This window comes from Plectropomus leopardus, chromosome 20, assembly GCF_026936395.1.
Source record: "Plectropomus leopardus strain MGB_pleo_1.0 chromosome 20, ASM2693639v1, whole genome shotgun sequence".
NCBI lineage: Eukaryota > Metazoa > Chordata > Actinopteri > Perciformes > Serranidae > Plectropomus > Plectropomus leopardus.
In genome coordinates this window covers 25,725,787-25,744,524 of record NC_142195.1, presented here as the reverse complement: position 1 = coordinate 25,744,524, position 18,738 = coordinate 25,725,787, and the positions used below count along the sequence as shown (strand labels likewise).

The 18,738-nt window shown below is 37.5% G+C and overlaps 1 protein-coding gene across 2 annotated transcripts; it reads right to left on the bottom strand.

Annotated features, from left to right (window-relative positions):
- Positions 1-10,111: 10,111 nt before the first annotated feature.
- parm1 (prostate androgen-regulated mucin-like protein 1) lies at positions 10,112-18,022 on the bottom strand. 2 transcript variants are annotated; one of them, XM_088071243.1, is made up of 5 exons: positions 17,915-18,022; positions 15,591-16,182; positions 15,448-15,518; positions 13,005-13,083; positions 10,112-12,765 (listed from the first exon to the last, which is right to left on the bottom strand). In XM_088071243.1, exons 1-5 carry the CDS (start codon positions 17,946-17,948, stop codon positions 12,684-12,686), a joined length of 858 nt encoding a protein of 285 aa, XP_087927369.1. In that variant the 5' UTR covers positions 17,949-18,022; the 3' UTR covers positions 10,112-12,683. The 2 variants fall into 2 exon arrangements, with proteins under 2 accessions (XP_087927369.1, XP_042365749.2); XM_042509815.2 differs by having other exon boundaries at positions 15,448-16,182.
- Between the last annotated feature and the right edge of the window lie 716 nt (positions 18,023-18,738).

The window sequence follows — 18,738 nt, the reverse complement described above, 5'->3', positions numbered from 1 at the left end:
AAAAAAGAAATTGTTGCCTCTGTTTGGACAGATAGAAATAAGATTACAACAGCCATTTTGAAGCATTGGTTGTTTTCCATCCAACCAGTTTCAGTCCAAGCTAGTTAACTGTAAACACCTACTACTTCTAAATCACAATTTATGATTTTTTTTACAACTCATAAACAGACCCTAGCGCATTCAAACATTTGACATCATTTTGTGTTTACTTTAGCTCCATGCAAAGTAACTTATTAAGTCTATTTGACTGCGTCGATGATGCAGCTGACACGTTTTTATAACTGCTGATTTATTCTACTGAGTAAAATATGATGCCAAATTTAGCCGAAGACCTCATCAATACTAAGTAGTACATAAAAATACCTTTACATAATAATTTTTATACGAAATCTTAGAAAATGAGGGTGGGTCAGTAACTCATTTATATTATAAATTCAAGTCAAATACTTCTCATCGGAATATTTACAAAAATAGAAACATCCTTCAACAAAATCCATTACAGTATCAATAAACTGTCTAAAACACTGACTACAGTTAAACTAAAACGAAGTCCCACTGATTACATTTTGACTGACAAAATAAAACAAACCCTACAATGTGACTTTAAAATAACTACAATTTTCAAGAATTTAAGACTATAACTAAATCTGAAATAAGTGTGAAAATTAGTACTGCAACTGATTTGCACTCCAATAAACTGCATCAAATGCAACCTTTATTTAACTCAGCATGTCAGAGAGGTCATTAGAGGCTGCTGTTTATCTTGATGTGAACACAAGTGTGTCATCTGCATAAAAAAAAGGAGGTCAGAAGGATTGGCTCTGAAAGTCTTTTAATGCATGTGGACAAATACTCCCACAATTTGGGTGGAAAAATGTCTTACATAGCAACATCATCTTTTAAAAAAAGTTCTGAAAACTCACGTCCATATTGGACAGCTTAGCTTCGTGGGATTTATGTCTACTGTGAACATGCAATGCAGGAAAAAGTGTACTTTTTTATGTAGCATGAAAGAAAGAAAGGTAAGAAAGATGGGAATGGACACATCGGATGTCTTATTTAAAATAAACTAAACATGTTTGCTTTTTTTCTTTTCTTTTTAAATCTGTAACAACAATCCTTATTAAATATGAACCATATCATAACTGCCACGTGCTGATATTTTAGAAGAAAGACATTTTCAAAAAGTTGGGTTTGTTTATTATCATGATTTTTGCAGAATTGTTTGATATCAATATTCTGGATAGGTTCTTGGTTATGCTCGGTGCCAATAACTAAATTGAAATATGACATGGTGATAGGAGGCAACTGGAAAAAGTCAAGTGGAGACAAAGGTCTGAATGAGACGAAAAATAATCCAACATAAAGACTGACTCTGTGAGTATTGAGCAGTCAGTGGAATGTTACAGTAGAGTCAGAGAGCAGCCAAACTTTGATCAGACCTGTGCGTGTGTGACACCACCGTCTTACTACATCGCTCTGAAACTTTCCCCCTCCTGTCTTCCTCTCCCTTCTCATGGTTAAAACACCTCAGAGTGAATCATGCATGAGCAAAATGAATCACAAAAGGTTTCATATTAGATGTTTAAGGACACAGATCAGCACAGTAAACAAGTCTGAAAAAATGACATTATTGAAACAAATGTAAAACCAACTGAGGAACCAGCATTAACATTAACAAACATTTACGTGTTTGTTCAAAAACAGTAATGCACCAAGCCCTCTATCAATGCAACTGTGATTAATTAGCACACTAAATGACTATTTAAAAAATAGTTTTTGCAATTTTTGGCTCTGACCCTGTTTTCCTTCCCAGGTTATCAAATATAGCCGCTTTGTCACGCCCCCTCAGCGTGTCATATTGACGTGCAGGGCATCATTTAGTGTGTTAATATGACGCACAGTAGTCTCCTGGGTAAAAGTGTTGTAAAACATGGTTAATGTTATGCAACAGTTGCAGTTAGGCAATGCAGCTACTGAGTTAGGCGAGAAAAAGGATCATGTTTCAGGTGTTAATGAGTACATTTGTTATAGAGTTATGACGTAATTAAATGACGAAACTACATGCCACCTGTACAATGGTGTTAACTTTTGGTTTCACATGGTAGAAAAACAGCATTTCCTGGGTGATATACCTATTTTTTTCACCACCCCAAAATATTTTGCTCGTTTATCTGGTCAGTTGACCTCAGCATCAAATGGATGCTGTGGATGGCTTTTTTACCGGAGCTTGTAGAAGGCCTTGTGTGTCTAATCAAGATGCTAAAAAGAAAGGCTTCATCATTGGTGTCCCACCCTGAGGGGCATGACAAGTCATTCAAATTAAAACTAACATGGCTATTTAGACGGCTGGTGGGAAGCCAGTGAGGGTTCTCGTCTTTATTGCTGCTCTGGTGTCTAAACAAATACATCTGCACACATGACTGTAACTGTCTAAACTGGTGGTAAACGCACACACACACACCAAAATGTATCCATCATCGTCCCAACACACACATCGCATGTCTCCAACAGTATGAGACATAAAACCACTTCCTACTGTAAACACATCTTCATTCAAGTATGCACATGTGAAAGTCTTCGTGCAGGTTCGCTGCATCTCTTCTGAGTCAGAAACAGCGCTGGAAAATTTTAAACCACATCTCTTGCACTTCATCCAGAGCCACTCAGGGGAAAATCCAACCCTGGTCAATTATTACCGTCAGCCTACCACAGTTTTTTGTTCAGACACAGGAAGTGCTCAGTTAAGTTTTTGGGTGTCCTGGTTGATTTGGGAAAGTAAATTGTGTAAGTAAGACAGCTTAACTTTTGTGAACGGTTAAGTAATATTTTAAAAAAACACAATAGAAACCTTGATGATTTGAGAGCTGAGCAAAGGTTGTAGGAGTTGACAGTAAAAATCTTAGACTACTTCCTCTTTCTGTTCTCTGATATTACGATTAGGATCTCTTATTTTAACTTTCTTCCGTAGAATATTTAAAGTAAAAATAAGTAGGCTGTGGCTCATTGTTGGGTGCTGAGCATCTCCCATAAGTGTCTTTCTCAAGAAACGCCTTACAACATTTCCTGAAGATGGTGACAGCACTGCTGATCTCTTTAGCAACACAGATCTGCCTCATTCGTTGGTTTTTATTTTAAGTATCATTACTGAACCTTATAGTGACAAAGTCTGTCATCAAGCCAAGAAAGTTGTTCGAGGAAAAATGACAAAATTTTAACCATAACTTATCTTTACATGACCCACTGATCCTTAAATAAAGATATCATCTTAAGTGCATATATGGAAATCATTGGGATGGTAATGCTTCCATTTTTTTAAAACAAAGTATTTTAATGGTCTTATATTTTTGATAAACTCTCCCATAGGAAATGTAGGAAAACTACAATACCCCTCTGTGTACATGTCACAATAATAGTCAGCTACATAATCCACTGGCAACATCTAGGGCAGTTTTCTTTTTTTTTCTGCAGTTTACATATATCATTGTTTCTTTTTTCCTAACATACTCACTTTACTGATGAGTTTTTCAAGTGGGCAATATGCCATGCTGAATTTAGATTAAATTATAGTTTCATTTTATATGACAAATTTAAATGGACCCCCTTGGCGAAGGTAATAAGCCCGAAACTCCTCTGCTTTGTAATCAAGAAACTGTGCTGTCAGGACCTGCAGATACAAACCAAAAATGAAGAAAGCACAGTTGAAATGTGGCTTAATGGAATGTTTTCATTAAGTCTAATTAGTGATCTGTCTGTGTCTGTCTGTGTGTGTGTGTGTGTGTGTGTGTGTGTGTGTGTGTGTGATGAGCTCCTTGTTGTTAGTTTTTCATTTCTAAATCACACGAAGTGACATGGTGATAATAGTCCCATGTAAGTAGTGCTTTTAAATGGAATTAGTGAATTCTAGCTTTTTGACAACCAAAACTACTGGCATGAAAGCTGCAACATAAAGAGGGATTTAACACCAGGTTAAACACAAGAACATAACAATTCTTTTCTTGAAAACAAAACAAAACAAAACAAGAAAAACAAACAAAAGAAGTGGGTCTTGTGTCAGGGACTCAGGAAAAGTGTGGACTGAGTGATGAGTCTCTTATATAGACTCAGTCCACACCCCAACACAGGTGTCCTCAATCAGCCATCTGCCATCAGCCAGTCAATCGCTGCAGCGGCACCTACAACACATTGATTAGACACACACACACACAAGCAAAGCAGTAGCACAACGTGTAACCATGCCCTCTCTTAAGATGGCAACCACACTGGCGACATCATAACGTGCACGGGAGGGCAACAGCAGCCAACATTTTCACGACTGATTTTTATATTGAAGTTGTTAAAATGACATGTCATGTGTTGAAGAGGACATCATGACTTGTTAGGGATTCACAATTTAAAGCCCAGGACTTGGCACTTGACTTGGGATTTGAGACTTACTTGAGACATGCAAAACATTATTTTGGTCCTACCTGTTAAAGTATTTTTTTCAGCAGTCGCATCTTGTATGTCATGAAACCTAGTGATTAGTGACATCTGCTGGTAATAATACTCATGTGCAACATACAGTAGATACACACACAGTGGCAACATGGAAAGAGTACTTTTGTGCTCTGCGTGCAAGTGTCTGGATCTAAATATAACACTGTAAACACAAATAGTAATACTCCTTTAAACTCATAGAAAATACCTGTGGTGAAATGTAACCAAGTGCATTTACTTGAGTACTATGCTAAAGTACATGTGCTTGTTGTTTATTTGTTTATTCTATTCTTTTCATGCTACTTTGTACTTCTACTCCACTACTTTTTGGAGGAACATTTTGTACTTCACTACATTAATCTGAAGGCTTTAGTTTCGAGTTACTGATGAATAGATTATTTTGATTTTTTTGCATAAAAAACCTGCAAGAAAAGCATATAAAATAACATGTTTGCTACATTTTAAATTACCAAAATGTCTATATGCAGCTGAAACAATTAGTGTATTAATAAATTAACTGATTAATTAACCACTGTTTTGCAGCTGTGTTTGCTTAACATTCAGTAAACATTTTAGTTTTCTAATTTATTTTGAATTAGCTTTTTTTTCTTTAAATATGTCATCATTGGGTACTTTTACTTTAAGTTCATGTACCCAGTTATACTTAATTACATTTAGTTAAGCAACTTTTTCAATACAGGACTTGTACTTGGGACAGACTATTACCACAGTGTGGTATCAGTACTTGGGTTTGAATACTGCACACTACTGCTAAATACTGCAACTTTAATATATGGTCACAATGAACTAGTAATGCTATAGTTAATTAATTTTTCTGGTTATGTGTACTATACATAACTTTCTGCAGAATCGTATACATAGATGATCTTCTGTGTCTTTATATTTATGCACACCAGGTGACGTCTAATGGTAAATATTTCCAAGACAGTCATTTTTGAGTGAGTTTTATGGCATCATGAGTTGCCATCAGCTCCAAACAACCAAACATCATTATTGATGTAGCAAGAAAAATAAGTCTCAAACGTAAAAACTGTGTTTTGCTAAAGAGGAACAGTGTTCATTATGCTTTTCTAGGTGATTTGTGTTGAGATATTTATGTTGCAGCTCAAACAGCTCTGTACTGCTTTTTGATGATGTATCTCTGAGTTAGTGTGTTTTTCATATACTTCAAAAATGCAATGAACATATCGCATCAATGCAAAACCAGAAAAGTTTCAGTTCATTAAAAAATCCCCCAAAGTATTTTGCAGTTCTGACTTATTATTTGCAATCACATCGCCACTGATTGATTTGTAGATAATTGCACAGGTGTGAGAGTACAGTGGATTACTTGCTAAAAGAAGTTAATGCTTCATACGACAAAACAGATATCAAAATCCATACAGCTATCATAATGTATCTCCAATGTCTCCCTCTCTTATCTCCCTTTTCAGCTTTTATTACAACACAGTTTGAAATTTATCAAACCAGTTACGAAATGTTTTCAGACTGTACAACAGGTTGTAATTCTTAAGTTAAAACATATAAGAAACCAGACATTGAGAAGCTTTAGTGTCAGTGAGGCAGAAAGTGAAACCTGCAAATGTGTTTTCCAAGTAAATGAAACACCGGTGGTTTCCGTTCTCTTAACAGGACGTTTGTGTGTGGGTAAGTATATCGCGTGTGTGTGTGTGGTTTTGAAGATATGAGTATAGATTTATTACCCTTGTCAATTGCTGCCCTTAAGGTTCAGGTTTCCAGTTGAAACAGATAAGATAAAGCATTATTTATCCTGAGGATAATTGCTGTGCAGTTGCAAAACAACGGACAGACTTCAGAAACAAAGATGCAATATTCAACGACTAAAAAAACATAGCAGAAATGCAAATGTATAGCAAAGGTCAACAAAATTAATACTAGATAACAAAAAGATGCAAAATACGAAAAATAGCTAGCAGTACGGTGGAAACAGTGAGGTAAAAAAAAGTGAAAACGATTACATACAATATATGTAATGACAAAAACCCATTACGGAGTTGGTGTTAGAGCAAGGGAGCACATGGTTAATGCAATATGTTCATGATGAGGCCTGTGATGTTTCCTTAATAACATATTTTTGCAAATAACGTCATGTGGGTCTGCTTTGAGAGCTTTATATATATAAGTAGGAGTCACAATAAAAAAGGTTAATTTCTGCAGCTTGTAAGCCACTGTGTCACTGTGGTTGCACTGCATGTTGTCAGACTTTGGAGTTTCAAACAGCTTTGAGAAAGTGAAGCGAGAGAGAGGACAAGACCTCTTCCTGTTTCATAAAGTCTGACACCGTCTCAGTATAATGAGGCCAGTAGATGAACTGAAAAAAGAAGCACATGCTGTCTAATGTTTTCCCTGAGCATCACTGCCAGCCTGTGCGACTCCTCGTTATCTTCTTTCTTGCTACTTCTCCTGCAGTAATTAAGAAATTGCCACATAAAGAGAATGTTTAGGACATAATTTGACTCATATAATCATAGTTTCTTGACACTAAACTGCATTGTAGAGTATATTTCCTGAATAGAAGTCATGTCTGTGAGTAACAGTGACAGTGATGGACAGTGGCTCATTTTAAGGACTGTAATTGTTCCATGTTTATGCATTCAGATAGTAAGTTTTAAAGTGTATCATTTTCGCAGTCCTGCTGTCCAGATTCTTGTAATGTAAAACATGGTCCCACCCTTCCCTCAGTGTAAGTATAAAGAGGCGTGCGCACACACACACACACACACACACACACACACACACACACACACACACACACACACACACACACAGCTCAGGGTATTTAAGGACTGATAATAACAGTGCATCGCAGAAAGCTGTTATTACTGCTGCTGCCCTGCAATGATGATAAATAGAAAGGCGATGTAACAGCGGTGGAAAGTAACTATGCAATTTGCACTACTATGTTTCTGCACATTTTTGAGTACTTGTATCTATCTCTGTATCATGTTTTCATCCTGTACAGAGTGCACACATCAAGTTGACTTCATAAGCGACAAAATGCACAATTACTCATTTTGGTTTTCCTGCTTCCACCTCACTTGGTGTTGTGGCTAATGTTGGCTAACTTTTGATTTGCTGTGTGACTGAATTTGCATTGCTTTTTACTCTGTTCTTGACTTTTGTGTACTTGTCGTGATATTAAATTAATGTTTCAACATGTCAGAGATAAACATGTCAATGGTTTTGTCATGAAAGTAAAACAAGTAATAGGCTCAAGAATTCATGAGAAATAAATGAAAATTCAGCTTCATCATCCTGTAAGTGGTCACTCTACAGCAAAAGTTCCATGACCTTGCTTTAAATCTCCAATGCACCAAATCATGTCTGTTATTAAACTCAAAGGGTGTTATTTAAATGGTTTTAAAAAAGAAAAAATAAGTCCACTTCATATCCAGTGTGGCTTTTTGCAGTCTTCACAAAATCAGATAACTTGACTGAGGGGACATCACTTGTGGAAATGTATTAGATGCTTATACCTTCCCTGTAGCAAATATCTAAAAGTGTGCCATGAAATAATTGATTTTGCTTAAAAACCAGTGATATTAACTCCCAGCAAGGAAACTCCTAATTTCTCAATGATTCATTTTGTTTACACTAATCTGATAGCATCTGGTCAAGTTGCAGGAGAAATCCATAAAGAATGCATGTTTAACATTATAACTGTGTTGTTAAATGGCATTACTTTGGCAGCATTTGGAACTTGACTTTGGACTCGAGTACGAGGACTTGAAACTTACTTGTGACTTGCAGAGTGGTAAGTTGGTCTCATTTTTGCTTTTTGAAGTTCCTTCTGGAGACAAAGAGGTCTACAACTGTTTTCACATATGCAGTAATACATCTATTTACCTGAGAGTAAAGTTTTGAATCCAAGACATTTCAAAGATTTTTTTTACATTATGTTGTTTCTACTTTTTTTGTGGGATGTGTATTTGGACCTTGACAGGAAGTTACACTTGCACTTAAAAAGAGATTGTTAAACTGTAATGCAGGTTAGGAAAGAGATGAAAATAACTTGGACACTGGGGTTTTAATCATGTCAACCAGTCAATGATTACTTCTTACGGTACAGTATTTTAGCAATATGCAACCATGAATGTTGTGGCCAAAAACAATGAGTCGTTCAGTTCCTTGTAAAACATCAACCGAATAACAAAGCCGGGGTTGAAAGGGGGGATGTAAAAAGAACGTGGGTTGAAAGCTGGTGTGGGGTTAAGTAGGGAGAGACAAGACAAGCGTGGGCAGCAGAAGAGGAGGATTTCATGGGAAAGGGTTTGAGAAAGAGGAAGAATGGAAGCAGTTACGATGGGAGGGCAGCAATGACAGGACTGCTATTAAAGCTTCCACTAATAAATGCTCTGCAGCCCATTGAGGAGCAGAGATGAAGGCATGGTGCTGAACCTTTGTATTTGCGTGTGTTTTACGCACATTCTGTGTTGTCTTGTCACTTTTCCATGTTTTTGAAACAGCTATGATATTTCTGTATTAAGCCTTTGAAACCTAGATTAACATCACTTTTCTTGTGCTGCGCTCAGATGCCTTCAGAAGTATTTAAATCCTCAAAATCTCAGCAAAATTGTTTGCTTTCTTTCAGGGGAAAAAAAGGCAATATAAAAATAAAATATCAAAATAGAAGTCCTCTGACAATGTCTTTGTTGACAGAATAGCATCAGATAGTGACACAAGGTATTTTATTGTGAAATGTTCACAGAACCATGTTTTTGACAACGCAGGAGATGGCACGACTTCATAAATGAGTAAAATATCTGCAAATAAATGTGGAAATTCAGGTCTCATATCAGAGGCAGCGTTGCAGAGGTGTCACAGCAACAACACTGCCAGTGTGGACACCACCAGCAGTTTAAATAGTACTGAAGAGCTGATGAGCTGATTGATGGCAGGTGAGTGATGAGTGGGGAACTAGGAGAGCTGAGGAGCAGATTTTAAACAGGTGTGTGGGTAGAGCTGCAGCTGTTGCTACTTAGTACTGAACACAAGGTAGGGGAGTCTGAGGGCAACACTGTTTGGTGGCATTACTCAAAACCCCTTTAGACTGATTTTTATGTACCTTTATTAATGGTCTCCTTATAAAAATTAATCAAATGTTTTTACAAACATATTTAGTCACAACATTAAAGTCAAATGTTACATGTGCCCCACAAATGCAAAAGTACAAGCATATAAGGGGAAATTAGCAACACACTTAATACCTTCATATAAATACCAAGGACCACAATAAACTCTAGATTTAGTTCATCAAACAATTTTGAGTGTATCAGTTGCCCCCAGTCCTCCCTACAGATGAAGTGGCTTGAAATGTCATTAGTTTTGCAGATATTTGGTCAAATCAGAGGGATTCATCCTCTGCACACCATGAATTTTTGTCCAAAACTCAGTGGCTCATGGAATACTTGTTACTGAGATATCAAAGTCTGGATCAAAGTGGTGAGTCAACAGACTGACCATTGCCACGCCACTAACCAGGCTAAGAAAAGCATTTGAATGTGTGTGTGTTTGTATTTGTCATTTGCTTCTCATTATTGTTGCATAGACACGCACCTTCAAGTTTGCTCTACAAGACCATCACCAGCACTCACATTATTCCTTTATCATTTTTATTGCACAAACAATTTAATACAATCGTATCACACAATAAAATATTGTCACATTATTCTTCACCTGAATGCGAACAAATACTTAATTAAATATTTGGAAATAATATAATTGGAAATGCAGCCTGGCTGAGCTGCTAAACAAAGCAAAATCACACTCAATAATAAAAAACTAACTCATAAATAGTAGTTTAAGTTGATCAAGTGTGAGAGAGACGCATTTCCCTGCAATACACATTTTATTAAGGCCACATTCAATGTACGTTACATTTTCTGAGATCTTTCCCCTAAAAACTAATTTTCTCCATTTTCAAATGACTGCTGTGTTTTGTTTTTTTTTTGTTCCTCCACAGGTCAGAGGTCAGACTCAGCAGCAGACCAGCACATAATGGGGATCCAGTGTTTTGTTCAAGGACACTTCAGCATAATGAATACAAGGGACTTGAACCAAAGATTGTCCTTTTCAAGGCTAATCTCCCTCGGCCTCTGCACTGTGTGGTTTGTAATATGAAAACAATTCCTACCCATTTCAAGGAAAATCAAGGACTGCGTCTGTTTTAAATCCTGAAAATTGCCTGAAAATGTCTCCACTGCACTATCGACACGTTTTAATCCAAACTCATCAATTACTGCTGCTTTGTCAGGGGACCTAAACATGTGCCTTTTTTTTGACATTCAGAGATGTCATGAAAATTTTTGCTTGTTACATACTTTGTGTTTTTTCAAAATACACTTCAGTTTTCGCAGGAAATGTACGGCTTCTAATTGTAAATGGTAAAAATTGGTAAAACACTTAATTGCACTTTATACTACAGTAGTTGCTGGTGGTGTTACAGACTGCTGCCCAGTATGTAGCATACCGCCGGGAAGGGTGCCTTTGTGCATCCGTGTCTATGGTCCACTGACAGTGGACTGACTGTGGCAGTATTTGACAGGTTGGGTTGTTGCTCACTGCATTAAAAACTGCTTTGGTCCAGTGTGTACCATTCCAGCCTATGCTTATTACAAAGTCATCATATACTGCCACTTGGTCAGTGATTTTGGCATAAAATACAGACACCAAAAGCCACCTTCTGCGGCAGTATGATGTGTGTCAGAATGTGACATGGCTGGACAGAATCTTTTGCAGTGTTTTGATGCGACTCCAGTTGGCCAGATGGTACCTGGTGCAGTCGTATGATGCGCTGATGGGGGGTGTTAGTTGATAATGCAGCCAGACAGAAAACTGCCATGTCAAGATGACTTGCTGCCAGACAGCATCAGGCTGAAACATTGTTTGTAAGGGCATAATAAAAGGAGCACAAACCCTGGGACTTTCACCCGGGAGGTCAGTGTTTGCTTCCTGTTTGAATGCAGAGCAAAGGCATGATGTCTTTTCCCCAAACCTAACCACCTGCCTCTGTTGCCTAATCCTAAACATGTGCTTTTGTTAACATCGTGATGTTGGAAGCAGCATCCCGGAATGTCAACAAGTTGGTGTCTGACTCCGAGATCACTGACAAAATGGTGATTTTTGAAGCTTTGAATAAAAAAAAGGCTCTTAAACTATCCTCTTGTGTATATGTTGATGCTCCCACTCGCTGTCAAAACACTTGATAAAAGTTATGCATCATTACCGTGCTATCAGTGCTTTCTCAGAATTTCCATTTCCTCCAAATAACTAACTCTTCACCTCCTCCTAATCTGCAGAATCTAAAAATGCATGTAAAAGCAGGACATTTGTCGATGAGCGCTGTCTAAAATTTGAACTTCGTCGATACAGCCACAAGAAAATCTATCCACTTTTGTGACAGAAATCTCATCATTTCACAGTTTAACCAAGGAAAAGGTATCTAAGTGGGTGGTTAAAGGAGCAGTGTTAAAAATGAAGGAACATTTTGTGTCATTATGCATATCTACATTATTTGCATTTCAGGCATAAATTCAGGCTTTTTCTACCTTTGTATGTCACACATTTTGGTGACCATTTTTTAAATTCTAATTCTCAGTTTCCATTGCTGCTCCCAGACAGCGGAAAACATCACTGACAGATCTTAGTCATTAATAACCATTCCTAAATATTGCCTAGAGCTACCTTTTCACAGTTGCTCAGTAATTTATTTATTGTAAAAAATATCCTGGTTTAGTTCACATAATCCATACTTGTTGACAGATGACTTATTTTTACAATTACCCTGTTAGATACATGATACTCCTGATTTGACACTTGCTTTTACAACAATTTATACTTTCATTTGTGGTAATATGATTGTGCGTTTTGTCTATATGCAGCTAGAGCTGTTTGCAAAGCTACCTGAGTAAAAACTGCAATTTTAGGCCAATTGTACTACACTTAAAGTGTAACAAAAATTAGGCTACTTGGACAAAGATCAATAAAAATGTCACATTTGTTTTGTATTTTGCAGTCAAGTGATCAGGCCGCATGTCACAGTTATAAAATGTGCGCCTGTTCAGAACTTATTACGCACAAACTACAAATACACTCAGCTTCTGCAGACTGAGGACTTTCGGTATGAGTGGTGACTTTGCGAGTCAGACCTTAAAAGTTCAGATTCAAGGGTCATACATGGGGTTGCTGAAGTTTCCCAAAGTGCTGCGTTCGTTGTTTTCCAGTAGAGGGCCATAGGATGTCCGCCTGGAATGGAGAGGTGGAGAAAACAGGAATAAAAACGACAGTAGTACTTACTTGTAAAATATACTTAAAAAACTGCTCATTTAGTATTTACATGTTTGTAATTGCTGTTTTTGCAGTTACTTCAGTATGAAGTATAATCTATATAATGTTACCATTCCCATCAAATTTTACTGCTTGAGTTATAGTATAATTAATAGTTGCATGTTAGTGTATTTGTAGGAGATGAGCTCTTGACTTACCGGACCTTGTAGTAGTACAGCCCAACTAACACTAGGGTGACGGTTACAATGAACACACAAATAATGACTGCGATACTTCCTGGAGAGAGACAATAAAATATACATTTTTAGTAAAAAAAACCCAGATTTATTATTTATTTATTCGTCCAATTTTCCCAAGCACTTCCAAAATGTGTTTGTGTTATTCAGCGATTTCGTGATGTTGTAAGTTATGTTATCACCTCATAGTTTCCTGATTGGTCTAACACACACAGTACGTGGCTGGCCTCAACTGATTATACTTATTGTGATAGACTTTAATCTTCTCTGTTAAATCTCTAACTCTGTATCAGGTAAGACATAATGGCCACTGTGCCTCACAATGTACCATGACCTTAAGATATTTCTTTTTCCGGCAGACAACACTGACCCTTGAGCTGAAGAAATAATTAGTAATCTCCCAGTGGGAAACTGAATGAACCACATTGTTAAAGATCTATTTGTATGCTTGAGATGGTACGGAGGCGCAATAAAATAATCAGACAGCTGTCAAACAAGGCATTGGGAAATTGCCAATATCTCCCTCCAAGGTTAAAGTTTAAGTAACTTGGCTGATAGACTACATAGTAACAAATAAGGTTGAGTTTCCACAATGAGCTTGGAGGAAATTTAAGGATTTGTTTATTTACTGTAGATGATCAGTCCTTCGCTCATCATGGAACAAAGCTGTCTGTTTTTTTCACTCACTTGGTGTTGAGTGGGTAGAGTGTAAGAGAGAGGTTTGTGCTAGACACTCTGGAGGTTGAGATCAAAATTTCACTCTAGTTCCAAATGACACTGAGGCAGTTGCCCACAAGCTTCATCTGAATGCAAATGCACATTTTTAAATGGGACACGTAGCCTAGAAAAAGTCACATTCAAAAACCACTGCCCTGTAGACACGCCATAAAAGTTCTGAGTCAGATGCATTATCAGATTTACTAATGACGGGAAAGACTTTTTCACATTCCCGCACATGAAGGACAAAGTTCAAACTGTGGGACAACACCTAAAACATGGAATTGTTTAGGCTTTTGAGCCTGGATAAAGAGCACTTTAACAAGGCAAATACTTACAGTAAGAAGAAGTAAAAGTGGATAGATGAAAAGAGGCACAAACCGTGTATAAGGTGGCTTTGCGCAAATGAAGGGAATATATAAAAACTGACCAGAACACTACTGAATGTATGATTTAAAAAAACAAGGAAAACACAGAATTTGCAGACACTGAGCTTATGAATTCCCCATGATAATATTGCCTGTACAACTTGTAACATATACTAACAGGTCTGTAAAGAGTGACATGTGTTGCCACAATATCTGAAATGATGACAATGACCTGGTCTCATGAAAAACCTGGTCAGTTGTTGAGCAGTTATGTGAATGATAGAATGAGCAGGGGGAGGACTGGCAGAAAGCCTTTTTTTCATCAAATGTTTTGCCATTTGCTTTCACTCATTCATCTATAAAGACTCAACTGTTAAGTAAACAAGGAAGTGTAAGAGGAAAGTGTTGTGTTCACATATTAACCACAGATTGACTCAGAGCTTAAGGAGGTCATAGATGAGGAGGAACCTGATCCATGGACTCTGCATGCGTACATTTGACCTCTTTAATCAGAGAGGTGTGATTGCCTTTGGTTAGGTGTGATAGTGTGTAAGGCAATGTCCTTGCATGACACATTCAGATACCAGATACCTAGTTTCCTCCCACAGTCCAAAGACATGCAGGTCAGGTTAATTGGTGACTCTAAACTGGCCGTAGATGTGACTGTAAACATGAATGGTTGCTTGTCTCTACATAGCCACTTTTCTACCACACCTAAAAACTGCGAAAACCTGCTAACAGAGAGGTCAAGGGTATTTATCACCACTGTCTCTGATTGACCGTGATGGAAACACGACATATGGGTGAACACAATTTCAGCTCCTTAACTTGTAAGTTGCCTTGATGTGCCCCCACTAATAACTGTTCATCAACACCTGAGCAGGAACATCGCTCCATATTAGTTCAAACTGAGTTTAAAGAAAAGACAGAAAAAAAAAATAACTCATGGAAAAAAGTGACCAGCCTGTGAGTGACGCCGAAAGTGACACACAAAAAAAAGAACACACACAAAAGGCAGAGCCGTGCACACAGCCTTACACTACTGGCATAAGGAAAGCAGTTTATAGCCTACCAGAATTAAAAAAAACAGTGTGCATGCTGTAATTTTAATGAAAATGGGGTTGTACCCTGCCTCTTGCCAAATGTCATTTGGGAAAGCCCCCCCGCGACCCCTAACAGGATAATCGCTGACTGATAATGACTGAATAAATGAAAATCTATAAATCTATGTGCATAAAAACCTTGCGCAACATATTTAACATTGTGTTAACACTGTTATTCAAGCAAATGTAAAGAAAGAAAAGAACTTTTTGACGTACCTGAGCTCAGAGCCTTGGACTTGTGTCCTTCATCAACCAGTGTGGTAGTTTGGATGGTACTGGTGGTAATGACAGTGGCGCTGGGGGTTGTGGTTGCAGTGGCAGTGGCAGTGGCGCTGGGGGTTGTGGTTGCAGTGGCAGTGGCAGTGGCGCTGGGGGTTGTGGTTGCAGTGGCAGTGGCAGTGGCAGTGGCGCTGGGGGTTGTGGTTGCAGTGGCAGTGGCGGTGGCAGTTGCAGTTACAGTTGCAGTTGCAGTTGCAGTTGCAGTAGCAGTAGCAGTGGCAGGGGGCGTTGTGTTGTGTGTAGTGTTGAGGGTGGGGCCAGGACCAGTGCTGGTGCCGTTGGTGCTGGTGCTAGTCTCCTGGATTTGGGCTGTGGTAGATGAGGATGATGGGGTTGATGAAGAAGGTGAGGAAGACGTGAGCACAGTTTGTGCTGTTGACGTTGTCGAGTTCGAAGTGTTGTTTATCTCTGCTGTAGCTGTCAACGAGGTGGAAGCTGTACTGCTGATGGACGGAGTGGGACTGGAGGAATTTTTATTGGTGCCATCAGAAGTTGACTCGGTCTGTTGTGTAAATGATGAATTCAAAGTTGTAGGCGAGGAGCTGATGGTGGTCAACATGGTCTCAGGGTTCAGTGAATCGGTAGGAGGGACTGTTGCTGCTGAGGAGGGCAATGGAGATATTGGTGTTGTATTTTCCGCCTGTGTTGTAACTGCACGGCACAACAGTAAACCTGCAAAACAAAAGACATTTTGTCAATCCTCTGGGCTGGCTTTAATGCTACTCATACTCCGATCTCTCTGCACGAAAAATGAACTTTTCAAAGCCAAGCTTTCAAAAATATTATACATTAATATTATTCTCTACTTTGTGGGTTAAGTTTTTAACCAACATAAGTCAGTCCTTATCATAAACATCAAATATTGCAAATATTGCATTGCTGCAATGATTATCATTATCATGTTTTTTTTCTAAATTTACTTATTTCCTGCAATTTGAGGAACATGCCTAACTAAGTTGCTCATTGCTTCTTTTTTTAATCACTTTTTTGAATAATTTGAACCACTTTGCTTAGGTTTCACAGTGTTAACTACTTGCGAAAAGGCGCCTGAAAGCAGCACAAAAGTGATGTCGAATTAGGTATCGAAAGTTTAAAAAACCAACTTCAAAACTTCACTCTTACAATAAATTATTTTTTAAGAGTATTGCATTGTCATGGCAGAGTCATGTTCTGTGGAGTAGAAGACATTGTAATTCTTTAGAAGGAAACCACAGTTTTGTCATCAGTGTTTCAACAAACAGGAAGTCAGGGCAGAGGCCAGGTATGATGCATTTAAGAGACATCAGGGAGAAAGACACTGCACAACTATGCTGGGATGTAAGACCTGAATTACTACCCACAGGTTTCAAAACAGCACTGTGCTCTTCACAGTCAGTCAAGATTTTCTGCCTCTGAGCATTAGTGACCCTGACACAAATTTGCTTAACTCCTTGAGACCTGGATCGACATCAGTTTACCTGTGCTGTGTCGAGGTGCCTTTCACGACGTATTTAACAAGCTATTCAGCACTTGAAATTTAGGCAAATTGGTTTGATTTCTTTTGAAAACATAAGGGAAAAAGGGCAATAAGCAACTTGGCAAGAAATTTTCTTCAAATTGCAAAAAAATCAGAAAGAGGTGACAAGAAAACAACGTGATAATTTGTTAAAATTAAAAAAAAAAATTATGGAAAAATGTCCAGAAAACTGTATGTCAAATTATTATAACCACATGTAGAATTATGTTACAGAAAGCACTTTTGGGTCATTTTCTTTCTTTCTTTTTTTGTGTGCTTATTTTCAGGTAATTTCCTTGTTACTTAAAAAACAACAATATATTTCCTTTATTATATGCATTATTCTGTGTTTTAGAGCTCAGCACTAAATCAAACACTACAAAACAAAGATGCATTCTCTCATATGTTAACTACTCAATGTGGAGAGTGGGCTTGTGATTCTGATTTTTTTTAATTGAAAAGTTACATGTGACTCCATCTTAAAACCAACCAAAAATTCTACTCTTAGGAGTTGCTGCAACTTAAATGGTGAAAAATGTGAAACAATCCAGATGCAATGGTAAACAAGAGATTATCTCCCCCAAACAGAAACTTGGATTAAATTTGAAGTGATTTTAAACAGTTTTCACTGATTTAGAGCTATATCAGATAGTAAGCAGGATATTTTTGCACTGGAGCCTGAATATTAAATCAAAATTTATTTGGTAGTTGAAGTGACTTTTTAACATGCTATATCTGCATCCCCTGCACCTCCCTGAGCCAAAATTTTCTTTATTAAAGTGAACTGCCTTGACTCTTACAACACTTGCTTAAGACACTGAATTATCTTCTACATAAACAGACAATAAAGTATATTTTTAGGCCAGTCTCCACATCAGATAGCATACAGTGAAGTCAGAGTTTACTCACATGTTATCAGAGTTTGCAGGCTGATCCTCATCATTGTGTTCTTGTCTCTATAAATCTCCACAAACACTTGTGCAGCTGCAGCTCTGCACTCTCTGTGGTCGGCTGTAGTGTGTGTGGCTGCCTGTGACTGGAGGTGACTGATTATAAGAGCTTGGGGGCGTGGCTGCTTGATGACTGAGTCACGTTCAAAAAAGAGCGGCGGTCGTGGTATAAAGCACCATTAGCCTGTTAATGACTTAAAAACCGAAGACCACAGGAAGTTGCATCATGTGTGAATAAGGTATATTTATTGAAGTTAATGATAGTATTAAAAAGTACAACTTTTAACGTGGTATCACGTTTCAATAAAAAATATTTGTCAAACAATATATTTCCAAATATAGCTATAGCTAGCTGAATCGTGTGTATATATGATCCTTTTCATTATTTGTTCTTTTCATTTTTAAAAACTCATAGTCCTCTTTTAAAACATTTTTTTTAAAAAAACCTAATTTTTATAAAATGACATTTCTAGGATTTCAGGATGTTTCTACAATGTTTGATATTTTTAAGATTTTAGGATCTCTGGAATTATATAACATTTCTAAGATTTTAGGATGTTTAAGGAGTCCAGAATGTTTCGAGTATTTTATGACCAGTAATTTTGGATCTTTCAATTGTTTCTGAGATTTTACAACATTTCTATGATTTTAGGACATTGCAAAGATTTTAGGATGTTTCTAGGACATATCTTGTATTTTAGGACACTTCTCTGACATTAGGACGTGTCTAAGATTTCAGGATGTTTTTAGGATTTTAGGATGTGTCTAAAATTTTAGGACTTT